This window comes from Lygodium microphyllum, chromosome 26 (assembly GCF_053477565.2).
Source record: "Lygodium microphyllum isolate KBCC chromosome 26, Lygodium_microphyllum_v1.1.10, whole genome shotgun sequence".
NCBI classification, from domain to species: domain Eukaryota; kingdom Viridiplantae; phylum Streptophyta; class Polypodiopsida; order Schizaeales; family Lygodiaceae; genus Lygodium; species Lygodium microphyllum.
In genome coordinates, this window is record NC_141160.1 from 98,697,516 (window position 1) to 98,710,470 (window position 12,955).

At 41.2% G+C, this 12,955-nt stretch overlaps 1 protein-coding gene across 3 annotated transcripts in view; it reads right to left on the reverse strand.

Annotated features, from left to right (window-relative positions):
* Positions 1-12,955, reverse strand: part of LOC148013591 (putative 2-carboxy-D-arabinitol-1-phosphatase) — an 86,008-nt gene that overhangs the window by 35,884 nt on the left and 37,169 nt on the right. For all 3 annotated transcript variants that reach the window (XM_087668249.1, XM_087668248.1, XM_087668250.1), the window contains exon 3: positions 10,816-10,935. In XM_087668249.1, the coding sequence (XP_087524375.1) occupies positions 10,816-10,935 (120 nt within the window). The remainder of the gene's footprint in view (positions 1-10,815; positions 10,936-12,955) is intronic.

Below are 12,955 nucleotides of genomic sequence, written 5' to 3' on the forward strand. Positions count from 1 at the left end.
GGGGGGGGGGGGGGACTACGGGTGGGATGTGGAGGTCTATGATCCTGCCGGGTGGGACAAGCTGGGGGGTGGGGGGGAAGCGCCCTACGGGGTGCTCTACCAAGGGTCTGCCATCGCTCGCCCTCCTCTCTGGTGCCGTAGCTCTGTGTGAGGGGTTGACTGAGGCCCCCCCTACCATCTCCCTCTCTGTCGTTGGCTGGACCCATGTAAAGTCGTCAGCGTCTACCTGCGGGCCTGTCGGCGGAGCCGCCTTGGCTCCGAAGCGCGTGCAATCTTCTGCCTGATGCCCAAAGTCATGGCATCGCAGACACAACCTTGGCTGCCCAGTCACAATAACATGTTGCCTGAAGGAGTCTCCGCCTGCCTCAATCTCCAAAAACTTTGGTATATTCTTTGTATCTTTTTTTTGCAAATAACGTGTGGCTAATTATATGACTTTAAAAAAAACCTGAATACAAGGAAGTGCTCATGCTCAACAGACTAGCTGGAGCTGATGTAGAGTCACAAATATATCAAATGTACAAGCCTCTCAGGGCTGTCTAGGGGGGATGGGGGCCAGAAGCCATGGAGAGGGGGATGTATCGCCATCGAGGGCTGCCTGCCTACATCACGAAAAATAGGTCCTGGCCACCCCAAGTGCACATGAAATGAAATCGGAGCTCCTGACGAGCTCGAGACTCGCCCTGCACCTAGTCGCATCGGCTGCGGAGGGAGTGAATGATGGAGGTCTAGAGCTTTGCTAAGGTCGCCTGTACTAAAAGTCTCTCTCCACCAAAAACCTCCTGACACCAACCCTTCCAAATATGCCATCCAGTAAGACTCCCTATGATCTCCCATACCTCAAAGCGGTCTGTTGTGGGCTCCAGTACCTGGCGGATGGGTAGAGTCTCCAACCTGACCACTGCGCACGACCTTGCCTCAATAATGAATATCGTGTCTTGCATCCCAGCCTCATACAGAAGGTGATGGCCCTAGTTGACTGTCTGCCTGCACAAAGCTCCCCATGAGATACATCTAAGGCTGGGTGCTATACGGCAAAGGATGTGGCATGCTCCTCTCCACACGAGCTGCGCCACCTCACACAACCAAAGGCAGTGCTTTGGAGTTTCCAGAGATTGCTGTGTGCAGCGTTTACAACCTCCCTCCTTTTGCATCTAGACTAACCAACTTCCCACTACCACGCCTCCATGTGCCACCAACCATAAGAAATACGATACCCTCCTCGGCCTCCAGCTATCCCATAGGCGCGCCAGAAGGTCCGTCAGAAAGCCTCCGTGATGATGTGCTCCGCCCAGTACCTGCTACATGACAGTGCCCAATCCATCTCCTGCATCAGCACGTGTCTGCCAGTCCTGGCTGTGTACTCCAAGAACCTCGGTGGCTTCTTGGCGACCGCAGTGGCCAGCCATAGCCACTCTCCTGAATCCCACTTCAGTTCATCAAGTGGCCTACCCTCCCAAATCTAGAGGCACCACTCCCTGAGCTCCTCCCAAAACACATAAGGGTATGTTCTTTGTATCTTTCACAACCACCTGTACCTTTGGGACTCCTGCAGCTGTCATTGCAACCCCGAAAGAGGCAGGAAGAACTGTGCCAAAGAGTCCAAAGTCCTCCACTAACTGATGATACTCTACCGCCCAATCCGGGGAATAGTAAGGTGACCGAATGTCTAAGAAACCTATTGTGGAGTGCGAATTCCTTCACTGTGAAGCCACTATACCAGGAAACCATGTAGATGACCCCCTTCGTGGAGGCAAGTTTGCAAACACATGCCTAATGATTGATGCTAGCCGTTGGCGAGTGACATTGATGATGGAGGAGTCCAGATGCCACTAACTACAAAACACAAATCAAGGCAGCCTCTGGAGATGACGATTGATGAAGAAAAGCCACGACAAGATGGAGAAAGGTGCTAGACTACCCAAACGCAAGAAATAGTAGCCTCTAAATCTGATGCCAACTGGAGGAAGAAGTTGCTAGGAGATAGAGGAAGGTGCCAAGCTGACAAACGCAAGGATATGACCTGGATAATGACGCCAACTGTAGGTGATGATACCATGTGATAGAGGAGCCGCTCAAACAAACAAATGCAAGTAAGTGATGCCACCAAGAGAAGGAGCTAACGCCGGATTGTAGATGCTAATCCCAGGAGATGGAGTGTTGTCGCCAAAGTATGGATGATTATGCCAGCTATGAAGAAGAAGCCTACCACCATAAACACAGCCCTATGGATAAAGGACTAGCGTTTGGCAACAGGAAGGGGTGGAGATGGTGCAAGGAGAGAGGAGAGAAAGAGATGATAGGTGACTAATGAAATGAATTAATGGTGTGTATGAGTGAATAATGAATGGGTGGTGCTGAATATATAGGCACAAACTGTCTCGAGTCTCGCTTATTGAAGTGTCTCGAGAGGCACTCTGACACTCTCAAAAGGCCCTAGAAAGCCTTTCTGGGGCTAGAAACGGAAAACCAAAAATGGAAATCAATAAGGAAAACTATACGAAACGATGTGGTTTCTCAACAAGCGTGTAGCATAAGGAGTAGTAGCATAAGGAGAGTAAAAGATCTACTGGTTTGTAATGCAAAAATCCATGCCTCAATTAGCAGAGGATCAAGATAAAGTACTCTCATAAATAGAGGGGGATGGGATTTCGCTTACATCATGGGATCTTTGACGTGTCATCTTGTGGTGGCAAGAGGAGAGTAAAGTTTCTAATTGTCATAAAGTCAAAAATTCATGTGTCAATATGTCTTATTGTAATTATCCATTCATCAATTTAGGTGGAGGAGAGTACGCTCATAAATAAGGGAGGGAGAACTATCATTAAATCTATAATAATTGGGAGGGTACCCTTATTTAATGACTCTTCATTCAATGAATCTAAAAGGGAAGGGGGACTACCTTTGAGAGAGAGAGAGAGAGAGAGGAGACGTACCACTGGCTAGCGGCCAAAATTAGGCCACCTCCATTCCTTTATTTATTTATTTATTTATTTATTTTTATTTTTATTTGATTTAAAAAAATTCAAACCTTATTACTTAGCACTTGTTCCCATGTGCTTTGTGTTCTTCACTCTTGTCCTCATCTGCATGCTTTGAATGCAACTTCTCATTCCCTCTTTAACCTTTATATTAAGGTTATTATTTTTTCTTTTCTTCTTGGGGGTGATTTTCATGTGGGTTGGAAGAGGAGTTATATGCGAAAGGCTCGTGTGTGGCTTCTTATTATCTTCTCTTTAAGGTTTTATTTCAAAACCTTACATTATTAACTCCTAGTTCACATGCACCTCCTACGGAAATTCATTCACATATGGTCCTTGTGATAATTCATACATGGTCCCTCGGGCGGAAAGAGAGAAACAAAAAGCAAGAAAAAAAATAGTTATTCATTGACATGATGGGGATCATTACATCCTCTTATCCTAAAAGAAATTGAGATGTCCTCATCTCAAGAGGGACTCAAGGTGATCTCTCCAAAGGGTAGACTCCCCAATCTATGTAGTATCCTCTTAGGGAAAGTCTTTCCATTGGATAAGGTACTCATAGAGAGTACAAATCCTAAGAGCTTTTCCCATGATCTCTAGGATTCAATCAAGTTGAACTTGCAAAATTCCCTAAGTTGGCATTACAAATTATCCATCATCTAGAACATAATCACAGTTGGGAATATAAGGCTTCAACAAGTTTCTATGAAATACATTATAAACTTCAAGATGAGGTGGAAATTCTAGTTTATAGGCCAACTCCCTAGTTCTTAATTGGAGTGTGAATAGTTCCTTGTTTGACTTCTTCGTGAAGAGTCAAATCTAGTTCATCACTAGAGATACATAGACACGAGCTCTAGCTCCACACCCTACTCCCTATCCAACCATTGGCCCAACTCCACGCGTTACCCCGCATCTGCATAATCAATTATTGAAGTTTTCTTCCCTAGGAGGATTCCAAGGAACATTAGCATAGGTGATTATTCCCCTATTGGAGCATTGAGCACGAAAGTGGCCTAGTTAGCTGCAATTATAACAACACAACTCATTATTCCAATTCATGCTATTATTGTTGCTATGGTTCTAGGGAGTACTAGCAAGATTTATGTGGCCTTGATCAAAGTCTCCTTGCTACTAGTCTTCTCTAGCTCTTTTAACATAAGGAAATCTATTGAACCTATTGTATTGCCTTGAAAGAGTAGCCACCAGTGGTTGTGCCCTCTTCAAGGTGTCTTCCAAGTTGGTGGGCCTATAGCTTCTAATTACGCATTGAGAGGTGGGTTTAGACCTTGACAAAAACATGCCACCTTGCTCGCTCATGGACATGTGGGGGGCATACTTTTGTAGTGTAATCAACCGAGAATAATAGCCTTCAAGAATCAACAGTTGCAACTTGAGACTAAAGAACTCATTCATTTTTTAGAGTTTGATAGACAAGAGACAAATATTGGTTTTAGACTACTCCCTTGATTTAGCTCCATGTCACAACGGACTCAGAGACAACCTTACCACAGCACCATTGTGTTCAACATAGTTGAACTTCTCATGTAAGTCTAAGCTAAGTGATCATTGCTTGATTTACTAGACTGGTTCCACGAGCAGAAAATAATCTTCCATCTGCTCAATCAAGGTTTCAATACTTATTTCTACCCTCATTTCTTCATCATTAAATTCACGTGGCTTAACTTGTTTGAGTAGAAATTTTCTTTCTTTCTCATGTGACAAGTCAATGACACTTGGAACAACCACTAAGGGTGTTCCAATCTAAGGAACCTGAAAGAATATTCATATATTTTACCTCTGTAAGTATTTAATTAGCTTGATTATTCTCAAGATCATCACTTTCATAAGCAAGAGGTCCATTTAATCCCTATGAGATTCCAATTTCAAGGCTACTAATAATTTTAGTACTTGACAAGCAATTGAGTTTGGGTTGTTTTACTTTATTCCATCCCTAGATCCTATCCGTGCATAAAGAATCGCTCTTGCCATAATGCACATCTCGTATTCTTTCAAGGATCAAATCCAAGGGCATGAACCTATTGGCAGTCCAATAGACCTTCACCAATGTACTTGGTTTCGTTTAATAAATTCTTTCAATGATTTTTGTCAACACTTTATCGTGCTTACAACACTTTTTGCTCTAACACCACATGTAACGTACCTACTGCTTAATTGCTGAAGGTAACATTTGGTAGTCATCCAAGGTCTATCCCAATTGCTGCCATCTACACTCCACAAGAATAATAGAACTTTGGTCTAATTGGGTGGCCTTGGGTCTATCTCACTGCAAAGCACTTAGCCTCAACTCACGAGGATTGACCTGAAGGTTTCTACAAGACTTAACAATCACTAACAGCATTCTAGCACTCACTCCAAGAAATTGCATTGTAACCCTACAATACTGAGAGCAATTCAATTGCCGCACTTGGTTCATAAAGAGTGAGAAACAAGGGGGAGCTGAACTCTACCTGTTTGCTCATAAGGCAAAATCTCATCTCCATTCGCCTAAAATTGCACGTGACTAGGATCTAAAACCGAACCCTAGGAAAAGTCATCGGTTAGCTCCTTTCCAATTAAAATGTTTTTAAAGGAAATCTCTCGGCTTATCAAAAACACCTAGCCATAGGTCAGATCCATTGGAAATCTGTCCTCCGCCTTTTCTCAAGAACCATATTCCTACTTCTTTATCCCCTACGACAAATCTACACTATATCTTCACATCCTATCTTGACTTTTAGTATACATTATTTCAAACACATCCAAAATCAGTCACATTTCATTCATAACTAGAAATGGCTTTAACCAGGCTTAAAAATCTTTATCAAGCAGGAGTTCCACCACTTGCCTTCATTTTGGCTAAGATACTTCCATTGGATAATAAATCCATATTAATCAACCAATAACCAAGAATTTTATTGTTAGTGTAAAAGGAGATTTATACTTTAATATGATTGCGAGTTTTTATCCAAGTTGTCGTATCAAATCAAGTAGAGAGCCAACTATTTAGTCCTTTTATAATTTAACCACGTATCACTAGCTAGAATCACATGCTTTTTCAATATGTAACTAAATGCAACCATTCTACTTTAATCTTTAGAGTGCTACAATAATTCCTATGTATTAATTCAATATATCCTTTCATCGCTTGAAATTTATTTCTTGGACCACAAGAAGAATAATCTATAATTTGTTTATGTCAGATTAGGCATTTTAAAGAGATTTTTTTAACGAATAACAACAATTTAAGATATACGTTAAAATTTTAACGAATTATGCATTATTTTTAATACTAAGTTCATGCTTAGTGCAAGAACGCTAACATCCAAATTTTTCTTAAATTATTGGTATACATGCATGAATGGCTTTTTAACAATATGATAAAAAATGCATCTTGGTTTTAGGTAAATCATATGGTTTTTAATAATATATTTGTAAATAAATATAAAATAAAATATATGTTAATTTGTTAGTCATAAGTCATCTTTGTGGTTTTCTAGAAACTTAAAAACTAATTTATTAAATAGGCAGATACTCTATTATTTCCTAGAAATAATAAGGTTTATTTCAAAAATTATGTACAAAAACTTAAGCGAAGAATACCTCATTTTGCACATTGAAATAGATAGCATCATTGACCACCATTTCCCTTGCACTAAGTATCATTGACCTTGCCTTATTCAACACGTTAACCTTCTTGCACGGTAGTATGATATATGGTATAAAGAAAGCAGGGAGAACGAGAAAAAGAAGGCGGATAGATTGTAATAAAGATGATGGATGAGGATAAAAGAGGTGGGTAGGAATTATGGCATATTAGAAATTTAAGGCTTTACCTTATCACTCTCTCTCACATGTGCTTGCCTTTTATCGTGCCTCTCTCCCTAGCATCGCTCTACTCTCAACTGTCTCTTACTTCCATTACTCACAAATGGTCGCCTTTTTATAGGTCTTTTTTCAGGGGGAGGATTCTACTAATGTCATAGGATCTTGGCGTATCAACATGTGGCATAAGGAGAGTAAAAGATCTACTGGTCTTTAATGCAAAAATCCATGTGTCAATTAGGAGAGGATTAGGATTAAAAATAATCTTCTAAATAGAGAGAGGTGGGATTTTGCTTACGTCATGAGATCTCTGACATGTCATCTTGTGGCAAGAGGAGAGTAAAAGATATAATTGTTATAAAATCAAAAATCCATGTGTCAACATGTCTTTATTGCAATTATCCATGTGTCAATTTAGGGGTAAGAGAGTACATTCATAAATAAGCTGAAGGGAGGAGGGAGGGGAAGGGGGGGGAAGTAATGTTGTCATTCAATCTATAATAATTGGGAGGTACCTTTATTTAATGAAAGGTCGTTCAATGAATTTAAAAGAAAAGGGGGATGTACCTTTTATTAAAGAGGTCATTAACAAGAAATTTTGGGGGGAAAGGAAAGAGGGAAGAGATGATGGTGATGGGGGTGAGGTGGCAGATGAGAGAGTGATGGAGGTGAAATGGTGGATGAGTTGGGGAGAGGGAAAGACGGCCAAAATTAGGCCGTCCCCTGTTCCTTTATTTATTTATGATTGAGGCTTGGAATAAAATCATTGCCTCATCTCGCTGAAAAGTACGAGTACCATTGGTTGGGGGTGGATGCATTGGAGCCAAATGGGATTATTGATGCACATGGCACTTCACCTCAAATACCCAAGGAGTTTTTTGTGGAGCTTTTTCCTGTCAGGTACAACAAGGCTCGAGCTTAGCCTTTAGGCCTAGTGTTATGCAAATCCATTTGCCCATTTTGCCCAACAGGCCCAAAAGGAGACACATACTGTTGCTGAGGCAAAACTGAGGCTCGTCCACTAGCATAGGAACATCTACCTCAGAATCCAATCAATGTTGTGGAGCCTCAAGATCATAGTTGCATTCCAATATGAATTGACAAAACTGGCCACACCTAAAATGATGCCCAGCAAATGTTTTCCATCTCAACTCATAAACCAAGGCTTCCAAATAGCAGCCTCAAAAAAAAAATTTGGTAGGAAGAGGTTTACCTATATCCCACAATAGGCAAGCTCTGTTTCTGTTTCAAGATGCCGAGCAAGTCTCCACCAAAACCTATCCCAATGAACACAAGACCAAGGAAGAAACAACCAAAGATGCAAAGGGAAGTTCACCACTTCCACCCAAATGGGACTAGCCTACCTAAGCATATCTAGGAATTCCTCCATGGGCCGCCACAAAACAACATGAATTAAGTTGTCCATCCAAAAGCAAAGGAATGTGTTGCATGATCCAAGCACACATGTACGAGGTGTGAAAGAGGAACCCTTTGGGGCCATTATAAATTTCCTCAACAAGAGGAGCCTTCACCTTCCATTATCAACATCCTTATGCTAATCATGACAGAAAAGCAGGGGCTCAAGCCATGTCTGGATACAGGCAATGAGCAAAGTCCAACCTATGAAATAGAAGATGGCAACACTCTCATGAAAGGCTGCAATTTGCTGCAGCACAGTATGTGTCTCCAATTGCCACTGCGTATTCTCTTCTGGTAAACTAGTTGCTTTCTCTTCATTTACATGAACATGACCACTCATCAAGCTCTTAGCTTGAGCAAGCATATACTGAAATGCATCGTGCGTCTCTTGTTGACAAGGACAAGAGCCTGGCTGAGAGGCCTACAAAATGCCGAAGCCCAAAGGGTCGACCACTAGCTTGTTGCACTTACCGACTGCATCTCCTTCTCCATCATCCCAAAAGTCCTCACCCCATAATTCTACATCCATATTCACAGTTTCTTTCTCTGAACCGTCATCAATGTGTTGATCTCGAGGAACACCATTATTAATACCATTGCAAGTATCCATTGCAAGTAGACTATAAGACCCAGATTGTAACCTACTGTGAAGCAAAAAAGAAAGTGTACATGTTACTATTTATAATGAACAAAAAAATAGGACCCCAAAAACACTCGAAAGAGGCTGTCCTGAATGACCTCTTAAACCATAACTCAGATAACAATCTGACAGCACTAACAGCTCCGAAAGGGGGGCAAAATCCCAACACAGCTACTAACAAACCTCTTCTTCTACCATTACCTCTCACTGAGAGAAAAATCTATCCTGTCGTGTGTGGGTGTCATGCAATCATCTTGAGTTGTGCACTGGGGCCATGAGGCCAGAATAGCATACAAAGACCGCCATGGATCTATTGGCCACACCCACCTGTGGTATCTGAGACAATTCAGGCTTAGAGTAAAATCCTTTGTCTCAATGTTCAAAGTGTGAGTAACATTGGTTGGGGGTGGATGGAATGGAACAAAACAAGACTCTTGAAACATATGGGGCTTCACCAAAGACACCCAAGGAACTTCCTTTGGAGCTTGTTCTTGAGAGGTAAGATGGGATTTACCCTCATGCCTAGCATTATGCAAAACTATTTACCCATTTTGCCCAAGAGGCCCAAGAGGGGCCACATTCTGTTGTTGCTGAGACAAAACCTAAGGCACATGCACTCACATGGGCACATCTACCTTAGAATCCACGTGATGCTGCAGTACCTCAAGATCATGGTTGCATTCTGACATGTAATGACCCAACTAGCCACACTTAAATCAATGCTTTGCAAATGTTTCCCATTTCAACTCATATACCAAGGCTTGCAAACCAGGATCCTCAAAATGTATTTTGGTGGGACAAGATTTACCGCTATTCCACAACAGGGAAGATCTATTTCAATTTTGGGATGCCAAGCAAGGCTCCACCAAATCCTATCCCAATGATGCAAGACCAGAGGAAGGAGCTGCCAAAGATGTGAAGCAAAGTTCACCACTTCTACCCAAAAAGGACAAGTCTGCCAAAGAATATCTTGGAAGTCCTCCATGGGCCACCACAGAACAACATGAACTAGCTGTCCGCTGAAAAACAAAGAAATGTGCTGCATGATCTGAGAACGAGCATTGAGGTGCAAAAGAGTACCTTGAAGAACTCTTAGAGGACCTCAAAGAACTCCTTGGGCCCATCATAAATTTCCTCAACAAGAGGATCCCACACCTGTCCATTATCACGTATGCTGGAGTTCATATATGTAAAATTGAACAAAAGCTAAGCTCTAATGGTTTGTGTAAACCCACAATGGACAAAAGGTATGCCTGCTTGTATTGTAGCACCGTGAGCTTACAAGCAAGATCTTGGGGCTGGAAGTATAACACAAACTGCCTTACTATGCAGCCTAGGGTGCCTCTTTTTCCTAGAAGACCACTGCATCAACAAGGCAAATTAAATGCTGCTCATTCATAGGCGGGCAGAAATTGTACAGTGATTAGTTTTTAAGGGCTTTCATAATCAAACGATCAGAGCATGCTGTCCATTATTCCTTGATGCTTGAAGTCTATCACTAGTTGTAGTACACCCAAGCTTTTGCAGCCAGCATGGAGCCTGTAGGGTCAGGCAGGCAACAACAATAACTTTTTTACAGTCTGATGGGAAGGACATATTGATGATCTTAATCGACTGATGAAAAATCATGAGGAGGATAAGATGGCATAATAATTTTGGACCAAAAACAGTGTGCATCTTCTGGCTCCGGATGTCTGCAATTCAGACAGTGCTGCTACAAGCTGACCGTGCACTCCGCAATTCACTGGGAAGGCCAAATGGACTCTATTGTTTGTAGCATCTCCCCTTCAAGTATAGTGGGATTGGGGATGGATGATGTGAGAGAATCCAAAGCAGCAAGATTATTAGAACTAAATATTTCAAGATTATTGCTGCCACATTTGAAGGTTCAAACGAAATCCCCTTTGTAATGAAATTAAACGAAACCCAAATCTTTTCATTGCTAACCTTAGCTCGTGATATTGGACTTGCAAAGCATTGATCAAATTTTTGTTTACTTAAAGCCCTTTTACACTCCAAAGCCTGTAGGATACCCTTCTCTGATAGAACAGATGCATCAGAACTTCCCTGCACATAACCCAGCGTCCACCAAAACCATCAGCTTGATACATAATGCACCAACAGGACTATTGCAAGCACTTTCTAAACATGAAAACAAATTCTATAAAAGATTATGGCACTTAATAACAACAAGGGACGTGAAAGATAAACTAAACCAGGTATCTAATGAAAGTAGCCTGATAGCATTATCATAGGTTAATATGTTCTCTAATGTGAGCGCAAGGTGTCACATAAAAGTCCATCAACAAATCAATTGCTGAATGCTTGTACAAATACATAAAGCCTTTTGGGTCACCATACAGTGCAGTAGATGTCTAAATTTTTCATGGTCAACGACCGATAACATGTGGAGCTACAGATTACAAACAAAGCACCAAGATGTCCTACAATATTAAGGCCTCCTCTCAAAACATTGTACAGCAACTCTCTCACAAAATCTTTTAAAAACTGATGTGTATAACAAAACCACAACAAACAAATCACTCAAATAAGTGGGGTCAACATATATACACAACTTTTAGAGCCACAACATTTTCTTCGCTTACCATCCAATTGACTCAATGCACCCTAAAACCTAAGCTGAGTTTATGGGCATGTTGAGTGTCTAATTATCACCCAAGTGATCCTAAGCACTCATTAGCCTGGAATTGGCATTAATTAATTAAGTAATGCCAATTCCCTAGTGTCACCACTAACATTGATGGCTAATTAAATGTCCTAGGCCAAGTTTTAACACCAAGTACCACCTAATACCTATCAAGCATAACTTATAACTTTTGCCAATGTCACTCTCCACTGATCACTAAGGTTACTAAGGTCTCACTCTCACTTACTGACTTGCATTTCACATGTGCACAACTTAATAATGCTAAGCTAAGCATCAAAAATACACATCCTCATGATAACAAACCATGTGGTCAACATCAGGCTCAACAAAGTGCAATGGTTCTATCTAGTGTGACTCCACAGTGTGGGGTAGGTGTAGTCTTGTTGGATAACACTGTCTATTGAACTAGTAGTGACTGTGGAATTTAGTTTGCAAAAGAATCAATCAATGCTCTCTACTTGGGTCCATAGTAACCAAAAAACATTTCATCCTAGTGAAATGTAAAATCCCGAAAACACAAACACAAACAGAGAGAGAATGAGAACTCTCAAGTAAATGAATCAATGCAATAAATGAATGTAAGAGGGCTGTCACAACTCTATAGAAACAGAATTTGTATCATTTTTCATTAATTTATCTATATAATGATTTATTAAATTTATTTCCTTTGCACTAATTAGATATAAAGAAAAGTGCATTGGAGCTGGCCACTGATGAGTGGTCACAGGTTATGGTGGACCCACACGGTGGGTTAGAGAAAAGATAGTTCACACTTCCACCTATATGACCCGATTGGGCGCCTGTGACTAGAACTCACGCATATCAGGGTTAGACTCGCACACAGAAAGGATTGATGCCTTGAAGTGTGGGCTAGATCCACCAGAACAGACAGTTACAATCAACAAGATGGCATGATCATGAAATGCTTGTATAATGTGCATGTGTGGGCTGAAAGCTTGAAATGCACATTTCTTTGCATAGGAAAGTCACATGAAGATTCGGATACCATTTTTGCGATGTACACGGAAAAAGCTTTCATATGATACCCATATTGGGGGGGTCCCTAAATTCTAGGAGATCCCTAAATTTTAGGAGGTCCCTAAATTTTAGGAGCCTCGAATTAGCCTAAAAATGCTAGTCCTAAAAAATAGGGATGTCATTCTAAAAATAGTAAGTTCTGTACTCTGACTGTGCTTACTAAATTTGGTTGTTTCTATTCTTGACAGTATTCAACCCAAAAAGGAAGGCCATAAAGAAGAGACAAGTGTCAAGACACTTGTCACACGAGTTTCCAAGTGTCCCACCACTTGTCACATCTCATGACATGTGGCTGGACACTTGTCTTGTGCTACTCCACTTTCCCCTTTTGTACTAGCTCTCCCCTCTCCTATAAATAAGAGCTCGTTTTTCTTCATTGAG